Below are 18,742 nucleotides of genomic sequence, written 5' to 3' on the forward strand. Positions count from 1 at the left end.
TACAGGATATGTGAAATGAAACCACACATTCAACAGTGTCCTCAGGGTCATTGAGGAAATGACAGCCATTTGACATTATGAGTAGCAGGTCGAAGCTCACTGTGGCCAGGAAAGTCAGAAAGATGAGCAAGCTCGCCTCTGCAGTGGTGGAGACAACGTGATGGGCCGCAGAGCTCAGGCAAGGGGCACCCCTACTCCTGAGGTGCTTTAAGCTCTCCCTGTCTGCTGCTACCTGGTTTTGGTGTGTCTCTCATAACCATAAAGCTGATGATGTCCCTGTGGAATTTGTCTGTTGTGTTACTGGTTTTAAGTTGATTGTTTGGATCGTTGCTTTGCAGGGAGTTGATGAAAGTGGCGATGTGTTTAGAGCTACCTACACAGCATTCAGATGTTCTCCTGTCACTGGAACACTGGGAAGTTGTGGACTCCAAAAGGTGAGTTCCAACATTTTTTCCACAGCCAGCTACAAAAAACCTGCTGTTTACTGTCTGGTAGTGCTTCGTTTGACTCCAACCAGTTTAGTGTCTCTCACCTAGCTCTGTGCTACACGCAGAGCCAGTCTGCTCATGAGACAGGTAGCCTGCCTAGGTGTGAGGCAGCATGCTCACGTTGCACTCAACAGAAAGTTTTGCTATGAATGAATTTTCAGTTAAAGAAAACACCATGCTTAGTGATAAAGGTTACAGGTGCCATTGATCCAGATGACAGTTTTGACTACCAGCTGGAGCTAGAAAAACTTACCACTGCTCAAAAGCAACTCAGTGTTTGTGGCTTATTCGATTATATTATCTTCATGGATGACAGATCCCTCCAGCTACTGTGACCCTCTTCGGTCTGGATTCGTTTTTAGGCCTGACAGTCCCTTTATTTTTTATTTATTTATTTTTTGACAGGCAGAGTGGACAGTGAGAGAGAGAGACAGAGAGAAAGGTCTTCCTTTTGCCGTTGGTTCACCCTCCAATGGCCGCCACGGCCGGCACACTGCGGCCGGCGCACCGTGCTAATCTGAAGGCAGGAGCCAGGTGCTTCTCCTGGTCTCCCATGGGGTGCAGGGCCCAAGCACTTGGACCATCCTCCACTGCACTCCCTGGCCACAGCAGAGAGCTGGCCTGGAAGAGGGGCAACCGGGACAGAATCCGGCGCCCCAACCGGGACTAGAGCTCAGTGTGCTGGCGCCGCTAGGCGAAGGATTAGCCTGTTGAGCCACAGCGCCGGCCCAGACTCCCTTTATTTGTCTCCTAGTGATACTCATCGTCCTCAGGGCCTCAGTAGTCTACTTCTTCGATCTAATTTGCCGAAAATCATCTAAACTGTAGCACTTACATGATATTGGCCCATTTTTCAGACTTTCAGGCTTCTAATAAGCTTTAGAGTATAGCTTTAACTTAGAACTGATTGTATAAACATGCTTTCAGGGTTTCAGATAGTTTTGCAAGTGTAGTTTATTCCATTATCCAAACCACAAGAGAAGCAAAGCAGAATAGGACACATTGCTCAAGAACAGTTTGACATATGAGGAGGGATTGCAGAATGAAGAAATCCTGCAGGAAAGACATCCCAGGTCTGTAGGTTGGAGACTGGATGTGTTGAGACAGTCCTAAACCTGACTTGACTCACAGGTTCGATAGAATCCCATCAGCCCCGGCTGGATTAACACCACCCGCCCATTTTGTTTGTTTTATTTTTATGTTGAAATTGGCAAGTTGATCCTAAGATTCATATGGATATACAAGGGATCCAGGATAACCAAAATAATCTTGAAAAAAGAAAAAGTTAGGGGCTGATGTCGTGGCACAGTCAGTAAAGTCGCTGCTTGCAATGCCAACACCAATATGACTGCTGGTTCGTGTCTTGGATGCTCCACTTCTGATCCAGCTCCCTGGGAAGGGTAGTGGAAGATGGGGCAAGTGCTTGGGCCCTTGCTACCCACATGGGAGACCTGGAGGAGGCTCCTGGTTCCTGGCTTTGGCCTTGCCCAGCCCTGGCCGTTGCAGCCATCTGAGGAATGAACCAGCAAATGCAAGATCTTTGTGTAGCTCTTTTCTTTTCTCTTCCCTTCTTTTCTTTCTTTCTTTCTTTTTCTTTTTCTTTTTTTTTTTTTTTAAAGATTTCTTCCTTTATTCAAAAGTCAGAGTTACACAGAGAGTGGAGAGGCAGAGAGAGAGAGGTCTTTCATCCGATGGTTCACTCCCCAGTTGGCTGCAGCGCCTGGAGCTGCACTGATCCGAAGCCAGGAGCCAGGAGCCTGGAGCCTCTTCCAGGTCTCCAATGTGGGTGCAGGGGCCCATGGACTTAGACCATCTTCTACTGCTTTCCCAGGCCATAGCAAAGAGCTGGATCAGAAGTGGAGCAGACAGGTCTCGAACCAGCGCCCATATGGGATGCTGGCACTTCAGGCCAGGGCATCCTGGCCACCCACTGGGCCAGAGCGCTGGCCCCTCTGTAGCTCTTTCAAATAAATAAATCTTAAAAAAAAAAAAAAAAGGAGAAGAAGAAAAAAGTAGTAGGACATACACTTCCCATTTCAAAACCTATTATAAAGCTATAGTAAAACTGCGGTATTGACATGAGAAAGACATACAGAATTCTATAGGCATGGAATAGTATTGAAAGTCCCAAAGTAAACACTGATATGTATGGCCAGTTGGTTTTTTAAGTAAGGGTACTGAGACAATTAGATGGGGAAAGAATATTTTTCAACAAATGGTGCTGAGACTGCATATTCATATGCAAGAGAATGAAGTTGTACCCTTATCTACATTAAAAACTAACTCAAAATGGATATTAAGTATAAGAGCAGAAAGTGTAAAACTCCCTGGAAGATGAATCTAGGAGTAAACCTTCATGACCATGGGTTAAGCATTGGTTTCTTAGGTATGACACCAGTAAATAAAAAAAAGCCACACAATACAAAATAGGCCAGTTGGCCCGCGCCGCGGCTCATTTGGCTAATCCTTCGTCTGTGCTGCCAGCACCCTGGGTTCTAGTCCCGGTTGGGGCCTCAGATTCTGTCTCGGTTGCCCCTCTTCCAGGCCAGCTCTCTGCTGTGGCCCGGGAGTGTAGTGGAGGATGGCCCAAGTGCTTGGGCCCTGCACCCGCATGGGAGACCAGGAGAAGCACCTGGCTCCTGGCTTTGGATCTGTGCGGTGCGCTGGCCGTAGCAGCCATTTGGGGGGTGAACCAATGGAAAGGAAGACCTTTCTCTCTGTCTGTCTCTCTCTCACTATGCACTCTGCCTGTCCAAAAAAATAATAACAATAATAATAGGCCAGTTACCAAATTTAAAATTTAAAAGCACTTGTACATCCACAAACACTGTCACAAAAGTAAAAACATTATTTACAGAATGGAAGAAATTGTCTTCAAATATTAGATGAAGCACTTGTATCTATAATATGTTAAGAACTTTTATAGCACCAAAAAAAAAAAAAAAAATGACTCGGCCAGCGCCATGGCTCAATAGGCTAATCCTCTGCCTTGCGGTGCCGGCACACCAGGTTCTAGTCCCGGTCGGGGCACCAGATTCTGTCCTGGTTGCCCCTCTTCCAGGCCAGCTCTCTGCCTAGGCCTGGGAGTGCAGTAGAGGATGGCCCAAGTCCTTGGGCCCTGCACCTGCATGGGAGACCAGGAAAAAGCACCTGGCTCCTGGCTTCGGATCAGCACGGTGCGCCAGCCGTGGCGGCCATTGGAGGGTGAACCAATGGCAAAAGGAAGACCTTTCTCTCTGTCTGTCTCTCTCTCACTGTCCACTCTGCCTGTCAAAAAACAAAACAAAACAAATGAATCAGCTTTAAAATTGAGCAAGATTTTAATAGATTCCTCCAAACAGGATATACAGGTGGCCAAAACACAGTAAAGATGCTTAGAATTCTTTTAGCAAAATCAACCAATACTGGAAATGACACATCAATTCATATACACTAAGATGACTGTGTTTTTTGTTTTGTTTTGTTTTTGTTTTTGTTTTTGTTTTTAACAAAATCACAGTGTTGGAGAGGAGATGGACAAGTTGGAACTGTCGTGCATTGCTGGTGGGAATGTAAAGTGGTGCAGCTGCTACAGAAAGTCCTCAGTAAGCTCAGCATAGAGTTCTGTGTGACCCAGCAATTCCACTTCTGGGTATAGACCTAAAAACTTACAATGGCTGTTCAAACAAAAAACCTCTACAAAAGCTTAATAGTAACATTATTTTTAATAACCAAAAAATTAAAAATGAATAGCTCAAATTCACTGATGAACAGATGAACAAAATGTGATATATCCATACAATGAAATATTATTTGCCCATGAAAAGGAATAAAGTTACCAGTATATGCTCCAACCTGACGGATGAGCCTTGACAACATTATGCTAAATGAAAGAAGCCAGTCATAATAGACCACACATTGAATGACTTTAATGTGAAATATTTAGGATAAGCAAATCTGTGGAGACAAGAAAATAGATTAGGGACAGAGAGTAAGGGTGGAAAATGGGCAGTGACTGCTAATGGTTTAGAATTCCTTTTTGGGTTGTTGAAAGTATTAAGATGAGATTGTAGTGATGGTAACACAGTTATTTAAATGTACTAAAAACCAGTGACTGTGTACTTGGAACGGGCAAATTTTATGGTGTCTTAATTTCTTTCATGTGATGGTCAGTCAGGTGTAGCCACAAGAAGAGAAGCACAGAAAACAAAGTTTATTGCACTTAAGATTCCCCGAGAGGAGGAGACTGTCATATAGGATCACGGGGATGGTCAGATGGCAGAAGACAGGAATGAGGAGCGGGCTTAAGATTGTATCTTTTCTTGGTAGTCTCCTTTGGACGAGTAAGGCAGTTTCAGATTGGTGGATTTAAGCTACTGGAGAGGTATTTAGGCACCTTGTACCCAGCTTTGGGATGATTAAGTGAGAGAAACTTGGCTCCCTAATGTGGCAGGCCAATACAGTGTGACCCCACATTGGTGGGTTTATACATCACAGACCAGCTCCTGCCTGTTGTCTTTTTTTTTTTTTTTTTTTTTTTTTTTTTGAATAGGTAGAGTGGACAGTGAGAGAGAGAGACAGAGAGAAAGAGAAAGGTCTTCCTTTGCTGTTGGTTCACCCTCCAATGGCTGCCGCGGCCGGCGCGCTGCAGCCGGCGCACCGCGCTGATCTGATGGTAGGAGCCAGGTACTTCTCCTGGTCTCCCATGGGGTGCAGGGCCCAAGCACTTGGGCCATCCTCCACTGCACTCCCTGGCCACAGCAGAGAGCTGGCCTGGAAGAGGGGCAACCGGGACAGAATCTGGTACCCCGACCGGGACTAGAACCCGGTGTGCTGGCGCCGCAAGGCGTAGGATTAGTCTAGTGAGCCATGGCGCCGGCCCCTGTTGTCTCTTAAGAATTAACTACCTTCACTGGCAAGTTTCATTCATTTATTTATTTATTTATTAAATTTGGAAGGCAGAGAAATATCTTCAGTCTTTGCCTCACTCCCCAAATGCCTACAACAGCCAAGGCTGAGCCAGAGCAAAATAAGGAACCTAGAACTCCATCCAGCTCTTGCTCATGAATGGCAGGTACCTAGGTACTTAAGCCATCATCTGCTGTGTGCTGGGATGGGAAGCATGGTAGCCAGGACTTGAACCTGTCACCCCAATATGGGATTCAGGCATCCAAAACGGCATCTTAAGCCACTGCATCAAATGCCTGCCCTCCAAAGAGATTTATGTTAAAATATGCACAGCAATGAAAGCTACATATAATACATACAAGGGATATTAAAAAATTATGGAGAAGATATATTAAAATGTGTATAGAGTAAAAAAAATGTAATGACTCATTTCTTTGAAAGGCAGACAGAAAGACAGAAACATATATCTTCAAATTATTGAGTCACTCTTCAAATGCCCACAATAGCCGGTGCTGCGCCCAGCCCAAAGCCAGGATCCTAGAACCTAATGTAGATCTCCCATATGTTTAGCAGGGACCCAACTACTTAAGCCATCACCATTGCCTCCCAGGGTGTCTGTTAGCAGGAAACTGGAGTCAGGAGCAGAGTAGCTGGTACTTGAATCAAACAATCTGATGGGAAGACAGGTGTCCCAAGAGTATCTTAGTTGTACCAAATGCCCTCCCTAGATTTCAGAGCGTTTTACACCGTAATAAGCTTTCCTTTTCTATTTTCATGAGGTTTTTTTTGTTTGTTTGTTTGTTTGTTTTTTGACAGGCTGAGTGGGCAATGAGAGAAAGAGACAGAGAGAAGGTCTTCCTTTTCCTTTGGTTCATCCCCCAAATGGCTGCTGCGGCCAGCGCACTGCGCTGATCCGAAGCCAGGTGCCTCTCCTGGTCTCCCATGCGGGTGCAGGGCTCAACTGCTTGGGCCATCCTCCACTGCACTCCTGGGCCACAGCAGAGAGCTGGCCTGGAAGAGGGGCGACCAAGACAGAATCTAGCGCCCCGACCGGGACTAGAACCCGGTGTGCCAGCGCCACAAGCGGAGGATTAGCCTATTGAGCCACGGCGCCAGCCCATTTTCATGAGGTTTTTAAAGTACACTGAAATGGTATATAGATTGTTTCTCAATAAAGCTGTTAAAACAGAAACAAGAGAGCAGGGCTAGACTGTCTCCAAAGAACTTCTCCTTTTTACAAAATACAGTCATGATTTTTTTTTTTTTTTGGTTGTGTGCATCACTGTAAATCCTGGACTGAACTAACTTTTTGCTACATTTTACATACCCAGTGTGTGAAATGTCTTTGTCAGATGAATTCTAAGTCTGGTTACTTAATTTATATCAGAAGCAAAAACCCAGAAAAACACATTATTCTGAGACCATTTAGAAAAATATTACCTAATAGCATGGTTAGTGATATATACAGTAGTAGCCCAGAAGGAAAACAGAACAGTTTCTTAGTTATAACATATTTATTAAAGTGACAAATGTACTCAGTAATTTTTTTAAAACATTGAGCAGTTTAGTAAGAAGAATAACCGAGATCGTGAACATTCACATTCCCAGTATGTACCTATTGTTTGATATGTGATGATAATGGATTTTTTCTCTCCTCTTTGTCTTGCTTTGTGTTCAGTGTTTGAAGGGCTATGATTGGGATTATGTGATACCATAGTCCCAATTGGTTCCAAATCAATGGTGTATTTTGCTCATGGATGCAGAATGTGGTTGTTTCTACCCTTTTCTTCCTTTATCATATCATGGCCCACTTAGTTAGCAGCTTAATTCCCTCCTCCTGATGCTCTCATCTCTTGTCCGGCCTTTGCCTTCAGAAGCTGTCAGCTCAGGCTTACTTGGCTTTTACTTCTTACTTTTCTGCCTGGGCAGAAATTAGGTCACTTGAGTTTTTTAACGTTTGAGTCCAGAATCACAATACTGACTCATAACCTAACTTGTGACTGGTAATCTTAACACTGAATTCTTTGATAAAGCTTAGACTCTTTAACACTGGTAAATGTTATAAAGTGCTATTTTTAAATATTACAGTTTTCTCATTACTGAGCTTTTAAGCACAGATTGTACACATGTATGTAACTTTGAGCTGTCTGGTCAGGGTGTAAGTAGCCCTCAGTAAGAATCTGAAGTTAACCATGATATGAGCTATGGTTAGTGTCCAGGAGCTTGTCCTGTTGTACCTCCTGTTACCACCACCCTCCTCCACGGTCAGCTTCCACAGCTTCCTCCTCTTACTGTGGCCAGTGAGGGGTCCGTGGTCATTGCCTCTGCAGAGTGGGTTACTTTCCTGCAGTGGGTCCTTCCTCATGTGGGCCTGTGCTTGACGGCTGTAGTACATTTTGACAACTTATTTTGTCTCCAAAAATATTTTACTGTACTTTTTAAGAAATATGTAAAATAAAGCTGTAAAAATGCATTTTGAATTTGGTATAGTTACAAGCCCATATAAATAAACTTGTTCAAATTCTTTTTCATTTAGTGTGAAAGCCAGCCAGTGGCAAAAGTCCAAAACTTTGAATTGGTAACCTGAGTACATGTAAACGATGATCAGTGTCTGAATTTCTCTTCTGCATGTGCATCGTAGGTCTCTGTCACGTTTTTGCCCAGGGAGAGAGGGCATTATGCCCAGTTTTGGGATGTTGAATGTCACCCTCATAAAGAGCCTCAGAGGAAACACACATTGAGATTTCAACTCTGTGGACAAGTGAGTATCACTTGGAATCTGAGTGAATTATTCTGTCTGTATTAAAAACACTAACACGGCCGGCCCTGCGGCTCACTAGGCTAATCCTCCGCCTTGCGACGCCAGCACACCGGGTTCTAGTCCCAGTCGGGGTGCCGGATTCTGTCTCGGTTGCCCCTCTTCCAGGCCAGCTCTCTGCTGTGGCCCGGGAGTGCAGTGGAGGATGGCCCAAGTGCTTGGGCCCTGCACCCCATGGGAGACCAGGAGAAGTACCTCGCTCCTGCCATCGGATCAGTGCGGTGCACTGGCCGCAGCGTGCTGGCCTCGGCGGCCATTGGAGGGTGAACCAACGGCAAAGGAAGACCTTTCTCTCTGTCTCTATCTCTCACTGTCCACTCTGCCTGTCAAAAAATTTAAAAAAAAATAAATAAATAAAAAACCCCACTAACACAATACAAAACTATTTCCTGAAAATACAAAATATTTCCCTATGTTCTTTTAGTTTTACTAATTTCATTGTCTAGCCCTTGATCATAATTTTGTTTGTCTCTATTGATTTGCACATTTGTGTTCTGGGTTTACTTCTAGTGTCCTTGCAACACAAAAAACCTACGTGTGAATTTACTATATAAGATTCTCTGAGGCTAGACAGTATACAGAAATAATATTTGCAGTTTGGGACTTAAAAATCTTAAGTCTTCTTTTAAAAATTTTCAAAAAGAATTGGTAAAATTTAAAAAGGTAGAAGTCCATATATTTTCTTAATGTTCATTTTGCCTTCCCCATTCTGGTGATTTTTTTTTTTTATGCAGAGCATCAGAGCAGAAAATGAGTCTGAAAATGCATGCACTTCCTCAGATGTTCTTGTTAAAATAGACAATGCGGCTACACCCCGAAGACGAGCTATGTCGGAGGCTTCTGCTCTCATACCTGGGTATGCTGTTTTTGTGAATTTTCTCCAGTGCTTAGTGAGGCGTAGTCACACTGAGTAAAATGCTTAGTGACTGCCTATGAGTGCACTTCGTTTACTGCCACTCAAGTCAGGGTGTTTCTCTCACATACCAGGTTCTTATGTGTCCCTGTGCAGTCTATATTTGTTCTGCTCTGATTTCATAGATTAGCTTTGCTTGACCTTCATATACATTATGCATTATTTGTGTCTGGCTCCTTTCAGCACAATTTCTTTTTTGTATCCATTCATATTATTGAGTCTGCCTATAGTTTGTTTTTAATATTTAGTATTATATGAACATATGACACTTTATTCATTTTCCTGTTGACCTTTGCATATCTTATAATTTGAGGCTGGTTTGAATTAAAGTGCTGTGGACATTATTTGTGAATTCCTGAGGACAAACATTTTTTTCATTTCTTGTTGAATCTGTCACATGGTAAGCATGTGTTTAATTTTAAATTAAGCTGCCAAATAGTTTTCCCAAAGTGACTGTGTCACTTTACCGTAAGTGATGCATGAAAGTAGATTTTTTAAAAAATATTTATTTATTTACTTGAAGGTCAGAATTACACAGCTAGAGAAGGAGAGGCACACAGAGAGAGAGTCTTCCATCCTCTGGTTTACTCCCCAGATGGCTACAACAGCTGGAGCTGCGCTCATCCGAAGCCAGGAGCCAGGAGGTTCTTCTGGGTCTCCCATGTGGGTGCAGAGACCCAAGGACTTGGGCCATCTGCTGCTGCTTTTCCAGGCCATAGCAGAGAGCTGTAACAGAAGAGGAGCAGCCAGGACTCGAACCAGAGCCCATATGGGATGCAGGCACTGCAGGCAGCAGCTTTACCTGCTACGCCACAGTGCCGGCCCTGAAAGTAGAGTATTAAAAGCTTTAAAATGTATGGGGGTGGGCATTGTGGCACAGTGGATTAAGATTTTCCTTGGAATGCTACATTCCATACTGGAATGCTAGTTCAAGTCCCTGCTCTTCTGCTTCTGATTTAGTTCCCTGCTAATGTACCAGGGAGGCAGCATGCTGGCACAAGTACTTGGCCTCCTTCCAGCCACATGGGAGACCTAGATGGAGTTCCTGGCTCCTGGCCTCAGTCTAGCCTCGCCCTGTTGTGACATTTTGGGAGCAAACCAGCAGATGGACGATCTCTCTGTCTCTCTCTCTCTCTCTCTCTTTCTCTCCCTCCTTCTGTCATTCTGCCTTTCAAACAAATCTTTTTTTAAAAGCTCTAAAACATAAATTTTATACTAGCAGCTTATACAGTTTTAATAATATTTAACTGTCCTATCTAATGAAATGTTTCTAATAATCCTGATTAATAAGGTCTAATTTAATTCTGGAAGAAGATGCTTGAAAAAAAAATACTCATACATGTTCAGTACTTGTTGAATTTAAGATAAATTTGGTCATTCCTTTTCTAATAGGAGCAAATAATGCATTTTGGAAGAAGAACTGTTTAAAGAGTATGTAGAGAAGCACAATGCCTCTCTATGCTGGCTTTTATCCATTAACCACATACTCAACAGGGGCTCAACTGTGTGCCTGGCTCTGGAGATAATCAAGTATGCAGGGCTGCCCTGGCCCTGTTTCTGGGGCCTCCCTTTGAAGAAGTCTCATTAGTCCAGACATTACACTGTGTGGATGGAAATAGGAGTTGTGGGAAAGGGTGACAAGAGGCAGCTTGATCTGTGACAGCTAGGCAGCACTACCCTATAAAGGGACATTTAAGTTGAGGAAGTTTAGTGGCATGGCCATGGTACAGAGGCTAACAAAGTTTCCAGTGGTGTCAAGAACTGGACAGCAAAGATTGCTGGCTCTTGAGGTGCCCAGTGACTCCCAAAGGGGTCCAGAGTGCAGCCTGGGAAGGGGTAGTAGTGTGAGCTGAGGCTGGGGAGGGAGGTGGTCAGATGGGAGAATTGGATCCTCTGGCTGCAGTATGGACTGACTAGAGGGGCCCAAGGATAGATGCAGTAACACAAGTCAGCACCTGTTTTTAAGTTGTCCAGGGGTAAAATCATGTTAAGAAATATGAAGAAAAATGACAGGCTCAAGAAGCGGACAAAGGGACCTGAGAGAGAATAGGGTGTCGCGGTGGCTCCCAGATCTGTCCTCCAAGATAGGACATGCAAGTGGAGGCTCAGGATTGAGGGAAAAGATCAGTTTAGCTTTGTATCTGTGGAGGTGAGGTGTCTTTGAGATGTATAGAGGAGTGGTTGTGTTGCCTGGAGGCAGAGGGAGGACTGCATAGGGAGAGTGTCAATGAGCAGTTAGGACATAGACGGCCAAGTTTTGGGGAGCAGCAGCAGACATGTGGGGAGTGGAGATGAGCCTTCTAGGCCAGGAATGCCTGAAGAAAGGAGTCACTGGTGGACCCAGAGAGGCCACAGTGGAGGAAGTGCTTATCTCCACCAGATGCTGCTAATGCTCGCAAAGGCATCTATATCCCTGTAATGGTGCGGAGCAGTACAAAGTGTGTCAGAGGTGATAGACAGCCAAGTCCCCACAAGAGAGGGGAGAGCGCACAGCCTGGGGGGGCATCACCTCACCCTGTGCTCTTCACAAGAGTGTCCCTGCTGTTGTTCACATGCATTAGACAAATTGCCATGACAAAACCATTATTTAAAATAAATTATGGGAATGGTGTTATGGTGTAGCAGGTTAAGCTGCCACCTGCAATGCTGGCATCCCATATGGATGCCGGTTCCATTCCTGGCTGTTCCACTTAAGATCCAGCTCCCTGCTAATGCACCTGGGAAAGCAGCAAAAAATGGCCCAAGTGCTTGGGCCCCTGTACCCATGTGGGAGACCCAGGTGAAGCTCCTGGCTCCTGGCTCCTGGCTCCTGGCTTCAGGCTGACTCAGCCCTGGCTGGTGAGGCCATTTGGAAGATTCTCTGTCTCTACCTCTCTCCCTGTAACTCTGTCTTTCAAATGAAAAAAATCTTAAAAAAAAAAAAATTTTGAGAGAAAACACAAATCATAGCACTACATAATTTAATGTATAAAACCAGTTTAAATTCAAACAATTAACTTTTTTTTTAAACAATTAACTTTAAGCTTATTCCCTAAGCAGGCAGCTTGATTTGACCCACCGTGGAATTTATGCCCCAGAAGACATGTACAGGTTTCTGCCAACTAAAGTTGGGGAATCAAGGACAATAAAAGTCAATCTGAGAAATAATTCTTTTATCACACACTCGGTAAGTTGGAAATATAAATGTGGGTTTTGGGAAATTAAGTGTATTGAACTGGTAACAGCTTATTCCTGCTGATTACAAAGAAGTGTTATATAGACTATATTTAAGTTGTAATAATGTGTTAATTTTTAAATGCCTTGTATTTGAAGAGAAACTCATTGAAAGTTCATGACCCTGTACTTGAAAATCACAAGTTTTATTTTCATATTTAATTTCTTTTTTCCCTCTTTTTTCTGTATTATTAGATATAGTTCTAGATAACATTTACTTTATTTCAAATTACAAGAAATTTATGTTAAAATTCCCTTTAATGCATTTTTATTATGTGAGCATTTGTTCATAATTTTGTGGTATGCTGAAATTTATAAAATGTATGTTTAAAGAAATAGTGTGTTTTATATATACTATAATTCCTAATTTGTGTAACTGCATAAAGTGTTTCCTTTTAAATTCCAGCTGAAGTTTTTAAGTCCCAGAGAACCTTTCTACATCAAACATTCCAAATATTCTTTGAGGTGAGTTGATTGTAAATCAGTGTTCTCAACAGTGGTGCAGGCTTTATCTCTTGGGGATTTGGACTGAGGAGGTCTTCTCTGTTGCATGCACACTCCATTTCCCCAGCTGTTATTCCCATCTCTGTCTTCACTTCCGTCACCAAAGAGCATTACGCACGTGCATTCGCACAAGTGACCAAAGAGGCCCAGGAGCTTGAGGGGAAATAGTCCTTGACTATCTGCCGAGATTCCAGCAGTGTAGCAGCCCAACAGTGTTTGCACCTGGCTTGTGATTTCTCTTATCCAGGATTTTTCCAGACACATAAATCCATTAAGACCTTAATCATCTTGTGATTAACTTCTAGAATAACTCCTGCCTCATGTGTTATTTTCAATGATATGTTCAAGAACTTAAATTTTCACTAATTGGGACAAAAACTTTCCCAGATTAATCAGGAAAATTTTTATTGTGGTATTTTTCAGTTGTGATTCTTTAAATATATTGTTCTTTAATTGGGTCTTTTTTTTTTTTTGTCCTTGCTAATTTTCTTTTCTCTGTGATGGACAGTTAGTTTGAAATCTCAAGCTGGGTTGTCATTGTTATTTAGAATTTAACAGTCTGGTTTTGTTGAGCTTCATGCTGATGAATAAATTTAACTCACCTTTGAATGTTTAAGCCCTTTAATTATTACAAGATCTTTCACTTTAGCTTAGGAGATGATTCCAGAAACGTGGGATAGTCTGAAAGTTTGTACCACTATGCGAACTTACTAAGAGAGATCAGTAGCTCTGTGATTTACATACTTCTGTTTCTGGAGCACTGGGAGGATGACTTGGTTCAGGGCTGTTCCCCAGTCTTTCAACCCTTTTATGTCTTCCATTACCCCTTCCTCCTGCTGTGTACTGTCAAACATATTACATGTTCCTGGAGGGATGAACTCTTCCTTCTCCTCCCAAGAGACTGACCAGAAGATGCAAACTGTAGATTTCATTTCTGTAAATTCAATAATGAGTATATCTAGAAAACTTTCACATACATCTAAGCCACAGTTTCTCTGTTTGTAAAATGGAAGTGCTACTGCTGCTGACAGCATAGACTCATGAGGAACATGTAAGAGACATGTGGTATCTGGTACCCAAACATGGTAGCAGGTGCTGGCATCTTGTGATCTCATGAGGTCTCTGGTAGGTGGCCCATATTGGTGACTTTATCCATACTACAGGTTGTGGTAAAAATCTGTCATATCAGTGCCTCCTGTTTCAGCCCCTTCAACAGCTTTGAAAAAGAGAAAGGCTCATGTATGAAAAGTAACTGAAAGTTTTCAACTTCTGTGCCCTGAGTTCTAGTTTGACAGTAGTCTGTGGCTCTCTCCAGTGAATGTGGGCTGCCCCTGCTGATGGAAGTGTTGCAGTGTGAGTTACGGGAGTTAGACCTAGTGCTTCTGAATACATGCGGCACTGTAACAGAGCAGTGATGTGTTCAAAAGAGGGCATTCGATTCCTACTTGTGTTCACTATTTATAGTAACTGAGTACAAACAGATACTGAATAAGTTTTCTAACCCAAACACATTTTAACTCAATTCAGAATTTATCATAACTGCATTATTAATTCTTCCTGTTTATTCTCAGACTGGTTCACACCCCTAATTTTTTTTTTTTTTTTTAAGATTTATCTATATTTATTTAATTGAAAGGCAGAGCCACAGAGAAGAAGGGAGGGAGAGAGACAGCTTCCATCTGCTGGTTTACTTCTCAAATGGCCACAACAGCCAGGTCTGGGCTAGGCTGAAGCCAGGAGCCAGGAATTCTTATCTAGGTCTCACATGTGGATGGCAAGGACCCTAGCCCTTGGGTTCACTTTTGCTGCTTTCCCAAATGCATTAGCAGGGAGCCGAATTGGAAGCAGAACAGCCAGCACTTGGATCTGGCACTCTTATAAGGAATACCAGTGTTACAAGCCTTGGCCAATGCCAGCTCCCACACCCCTAGTCTTTTTTTTTTTTTTTTTTTTAAGATTTATTTTTATTTATTTGAAAGGCAGTTACATAGAGGAAGAAATGGAGAGGAAAGACCTTCCAACTGCTGATTCACTTCCCAGATGGCCAGGAGCTAAAAGCCAGGAGCTGCTTTTCAGATCTCCCATATGGGTGCAGGGCCCAAGAACCTGGGCCAATCTGCTGTTTTTCCAGGCACAGGAGCAGGGAGCTAGATTGGAAGTGGAGCAGCCAGGACTCAAACCATCGCCCATATAGGATGCCAGCATTGCAGGAAGTAACCTGCTGTGCCACAGCTCTGGCCCCACCCCTAATCTTAACTAGCTCTTTGCAGGTGTGTGTGTGTATATATATATATATATATATATATTTTTTTTTTTTTTTTTGAAGGCAGAGTGGACAGAGAGAGAGACAGAGAGAAAGGTCTTCCTTTGCCGTTGGTTCGCTGGACTAGAAGAGGGGCAACCGGGATAGAATCTGGCGCCCCAACCGGAACTAGAACCCAGCGCCGCAGGTGGAGGATTAGCCTATTGAAATATTTCTTTATAAACTAGCATCCCCCGTCACACATTAGAAAGACTTCATATTTTTATTTCAAGGAGTTCCTATACAATAAGAAAAAGGGTTTAGAAAATTACTTTTTTAAAAATATTTTTTCTACACTGTGTTTAATATCTTTATTGCTTTTTTTTACAAAGATTTTATTTATTTATTTGAGAAGTAAAGTTACAGACAGAGGGAGAGACAGAGAGAAAGGTCTTCCTCCATTGGTTCACTTCCCAAATGGCCACAACGGCCAGAGCTGCACTGATCCAAAGCCAGGAGCAAGGTGCTTCTCAGTATCCCATGTGGGTGCAGGGGCCCAAGCACTTGGGCCATATTTTACTGCTTTCCCAAGCCACAGCAGGGAGCTGGATTGGAAGAGGAGCAGCAGGACTAGAGCTGGCACCCATATGAGATGCTGGTGCCGCGGGCGGAGGATTAACCTGTACCATGGTGCTGGCCCCTAGAAAATTACTTTTAAAAATCTTAGAAGCCGGCGCCGCGGCTCACTAGGCTAATCTTCCGCCTTGCAGTGCCAGCACACCGGGTTCTAGTCCCGGTCGGGGCGCCGCATTCTGTCCCGGTTGCCCCTCTTCCAGGCCAGCTCTCTGCTGTGGCCAGGGAGTGCAGTGGAGGATGGCCCAAGTGCTTGTGCCCTGCATCCGCATGGGAGACCAGGAGAAGTACCTGGCTCCTGCCATCGGATCAGCGTGGTGCACTGGCCGCAGCGTGCTGGCCGCGGCAGCCATTGGAGGGTGAACCAACGGCAAAGGAAGACCTTTCTCTCTGTCTCTCTCTCTCTCTCACTGTCCGCTCTGCCTGTCAAAAAAAAAAAAAAAAATCTTAGCGCCTAGTATCAACTTAAAAAAAGACAGTATTTAATACAAGTCAGCTATAGTTTTGGTAGAGAATCATTATTTTTTTTTTAAGATTTATTTATTTATTTGAAAGAGTTACACCGAGAGGGGAGAGGCGGGGGGGGGGGGGGAGGGAGGTCTTCCATCCGATGGTTTACCCCCCAATTGGCCGCAACAGCTGGAGCTGTGCTGATCCGAAGCCAGGAGCCAGGAGCTTCTTCCAGGTCTCCCACGTGGGTGCAGAGACCCAAGGACTTGGGCCATCTTCTGCTGCTTTCCCAGGACACAGCAGAGAGCTGGATCGGAAGTAGAGCAGCCGGGACTAGAACTGGCGCCCATATGGGATCCGGCACTTCAGGCCAAGGTGTTAACCCACTGCGCCACAGCACCGGCCCCAAGAATTTAAAATAATTGGTTAACATTGCTTATTAAATTGTGAACTGTCATTTGGTACAGCAATTAAGATGCCTGCAACCCATATTGGAGTGCCTGTGTTCATGTCCTGGCTCGGTTTCAGATTTCAGCTTCCTGCTGATGTGCACCCTGGGAAGCAGTGATGATGACTCTGGTACTTGGGTCCCTGCTACCTATGTGGCAGAGCCAGTGTATTCCTGGTTCCTTGTTTTGGCTTCACCCAGGCCTGGTTGTTGCTGGCATTCTGGGAGTGAACCAGTAGGTGGATGATCTCTCTCTTGCTCTTTGTCTCTCTGCCTTTCAAATATAAATAAATAAATATATAAATAAAGTGTTAATTAATTGTTCAGCTTTATATCACTGTTCTGCCTTTTATGACTAGAGGATAAAGTGGTCAAAACTTGATGGGAGTTAAACATTCTTTTTCCAGTACTTGAAAAGTCATCTGCTGCCTCCTTGGCACATTAGCAGGAAGCTGGTTCGGAAGTAGAGGCATGTACAATCTCAGGGACTCTGATATGAGATAATGGTTTCCCAAACAGCAGATTAACACTGTGTGCCACAACACCCTCCCCTAAATCTGCTATTTTCTTAACTCCAGAAATAGACTCTAAATCTGTTCCTTAACAGTCGTGGTGCAGTGTCTATTTCTGATACGGAGTGTGGGAATCAGGTCCTATGTTGGAGTGCTGATTCAGGTCCTGGCTACTCCTCTTCCAAAACAGCTTCCTGCTAATACACCTGGGAAGGCAACAGATGATGACCTAAGTACTTGGACCCCTGTCACCTCTGTGGGAGACCAGGTTGGAGTTCCTGGCTCAGCCCCAACTGTTGTAGGCATCTGAGCCATGAACTAGTGGATGATAGATCTCTGTCTTTTCCCCTGTCTCTGTCAGTCTGCTTTATCAAATAAATAAATTTTCTTTAAGCCCCCAAAATATTTTAACAAGGCACTCATTACTTGCCTCTATATAATCTGAAGGTAAAGTTTCAGGAAGACTTTTGACGAAAGTTTCATGAATTTTCAAGCAAAAACTGCAGTGTCCTGTTGAAGACAGGAATGGGACATGTGTTAATGTTCTTTCCAGTGGAGTAAATGAAGGAGGGATATTTGGGGCATTCTTCCACCCTTTCTCATTTAGATGCTACCTGCTTTTTGCAGATGTAATACAAATGTCTATATAAATAAGTCAGCCTCTTACTTACTTTTTCTGTTTTTATCGCATAGCCAGGAATATATATACAGTACTCTTTTAACCTAATTTTGGGTTTTTCTTCTCTTTGTGCCAGTTTCTTATTAAATAATACCATCAAAGAAATTAGAAATAGATTTAAGCTGCACATAACTAGACCAGATGTTCTCATCCGACCCTGTGCCAGTCATTGAACTGACCATAGCAGGTGGTCACTTGCTGCTGTCGTGTCACTTGCTGCTATTTCTTTCTGTTTGCAGAGCCCGACATTATATTCACATCCCTGTACACTTCAGACCAAAGTCGGTGGGCAAGTTTGAAGGTTTACTTGTTATTCAAACTGATGAAGGCAAGAGTGTTGCTATTCGACTAATTGCTGAAGCTCTTGAAAAAAATTAGCTAGACTACATTTTGTGTAAAGTAAATTACGTAAGTTATATTTTGGTAACTTCATTTTTCTACACTACAATTATGCTCTTGTACTTATTTTGTATGATAAATTGGCTAAGTATAACTGTAGATGTTTGGTTTTGAGAAGCTAATACCAAAAACCTAATATATCATGTAATTAGTCAAATATTAACTTTTACAGGAGAGAAGAGAGTTATATTTTTGCATTGATTATGTTTTTCTAATATTGTATATATTTTAATGCAATATGTCCAGAAATAAACTTAATTTTCCACTGTACTTGTCTTTTTATCTGACGTCATACAGAAGTTAGAATATCACCTTGTTCTGCCTTTTTCTTCATTCTGCTAATTGTCTTCAAGCTTCCAGGTCTGTTCTGTGATTTTTCTCCTCCATTACGGTTTCCTTTCCCCCAAGAAGTTCCTCCTCCTAGCTAATCGCCTAAAGGTCATCTTACTTAGTTGTTTTAATGTTGCCATTTGTCATTAAAGCTAGACAGGCCTTCTGCTCCAGAATCCAGTATAGAAGGGTCCTCTGTTAGCAGGAACTTGAAGACACAGGTGAG

General features: G+C 43.2%; 1 protein-coding gene across 5 annotated transcripts in view; it reads left to right on the forward strand.

Annotated features, from left to right (window-relative positions):
• Positions 1-18,456, forward strand: part of CEP192 (centrosomal protein 192) — a 150,440-nt gene extending 131,984 nt beyond the window's left edge. For 4 of the 5 annotated variants that reach the window (XM_017343984.3, XM_070050534.1, XM_070050531.1 and 1 more), the window contains exons 41-46: positions 339-434; positions 8,017-8,136; positions 8,928-9,049; positions 12,143-12,272; positions 12,726-12,784; positions 18,027-18,456. In XM_017343984.3, coding sequence (XP_017199473.3) covers positions 339-434; positions 8,017-8,136; positions 8,928-9,049; positions 12,143-12,272; positions 12,726-12,784; positions 18,027-18,165 — 666 coding nt within the window. In that variant the 3' untranslated portion in view covers positions 18,166-18,456. The remainder of the gene's footprint in view (positions 1-338; positions 435-8,016; positions 8,137-8,927; positions 9,050-12,142; positions 12,273-12,725; positions 12,785-18,026) is intronic. The other variant, XM_070050532.1, reaches the window with a different exon arrangement.
• The last annotated feature ends 286 nt before the right edge of the window (positions 18,457-18,742 follow it).

This window comes from Oryctolagus cuniculus, chromosome 10 (genome assembly GCF_964237555.1).
Source record: "Oryctolagus cuniculus chromosome 10, mOryCun1.1, whole genome shotgun sequence".
NCBI classification, from domain to species: Eukaryota; Metazoa; Chordata; class Mammalia; order Lagomorpha; family Leporidae; genus Oryctolagus; species Oryctolagus cuniculus.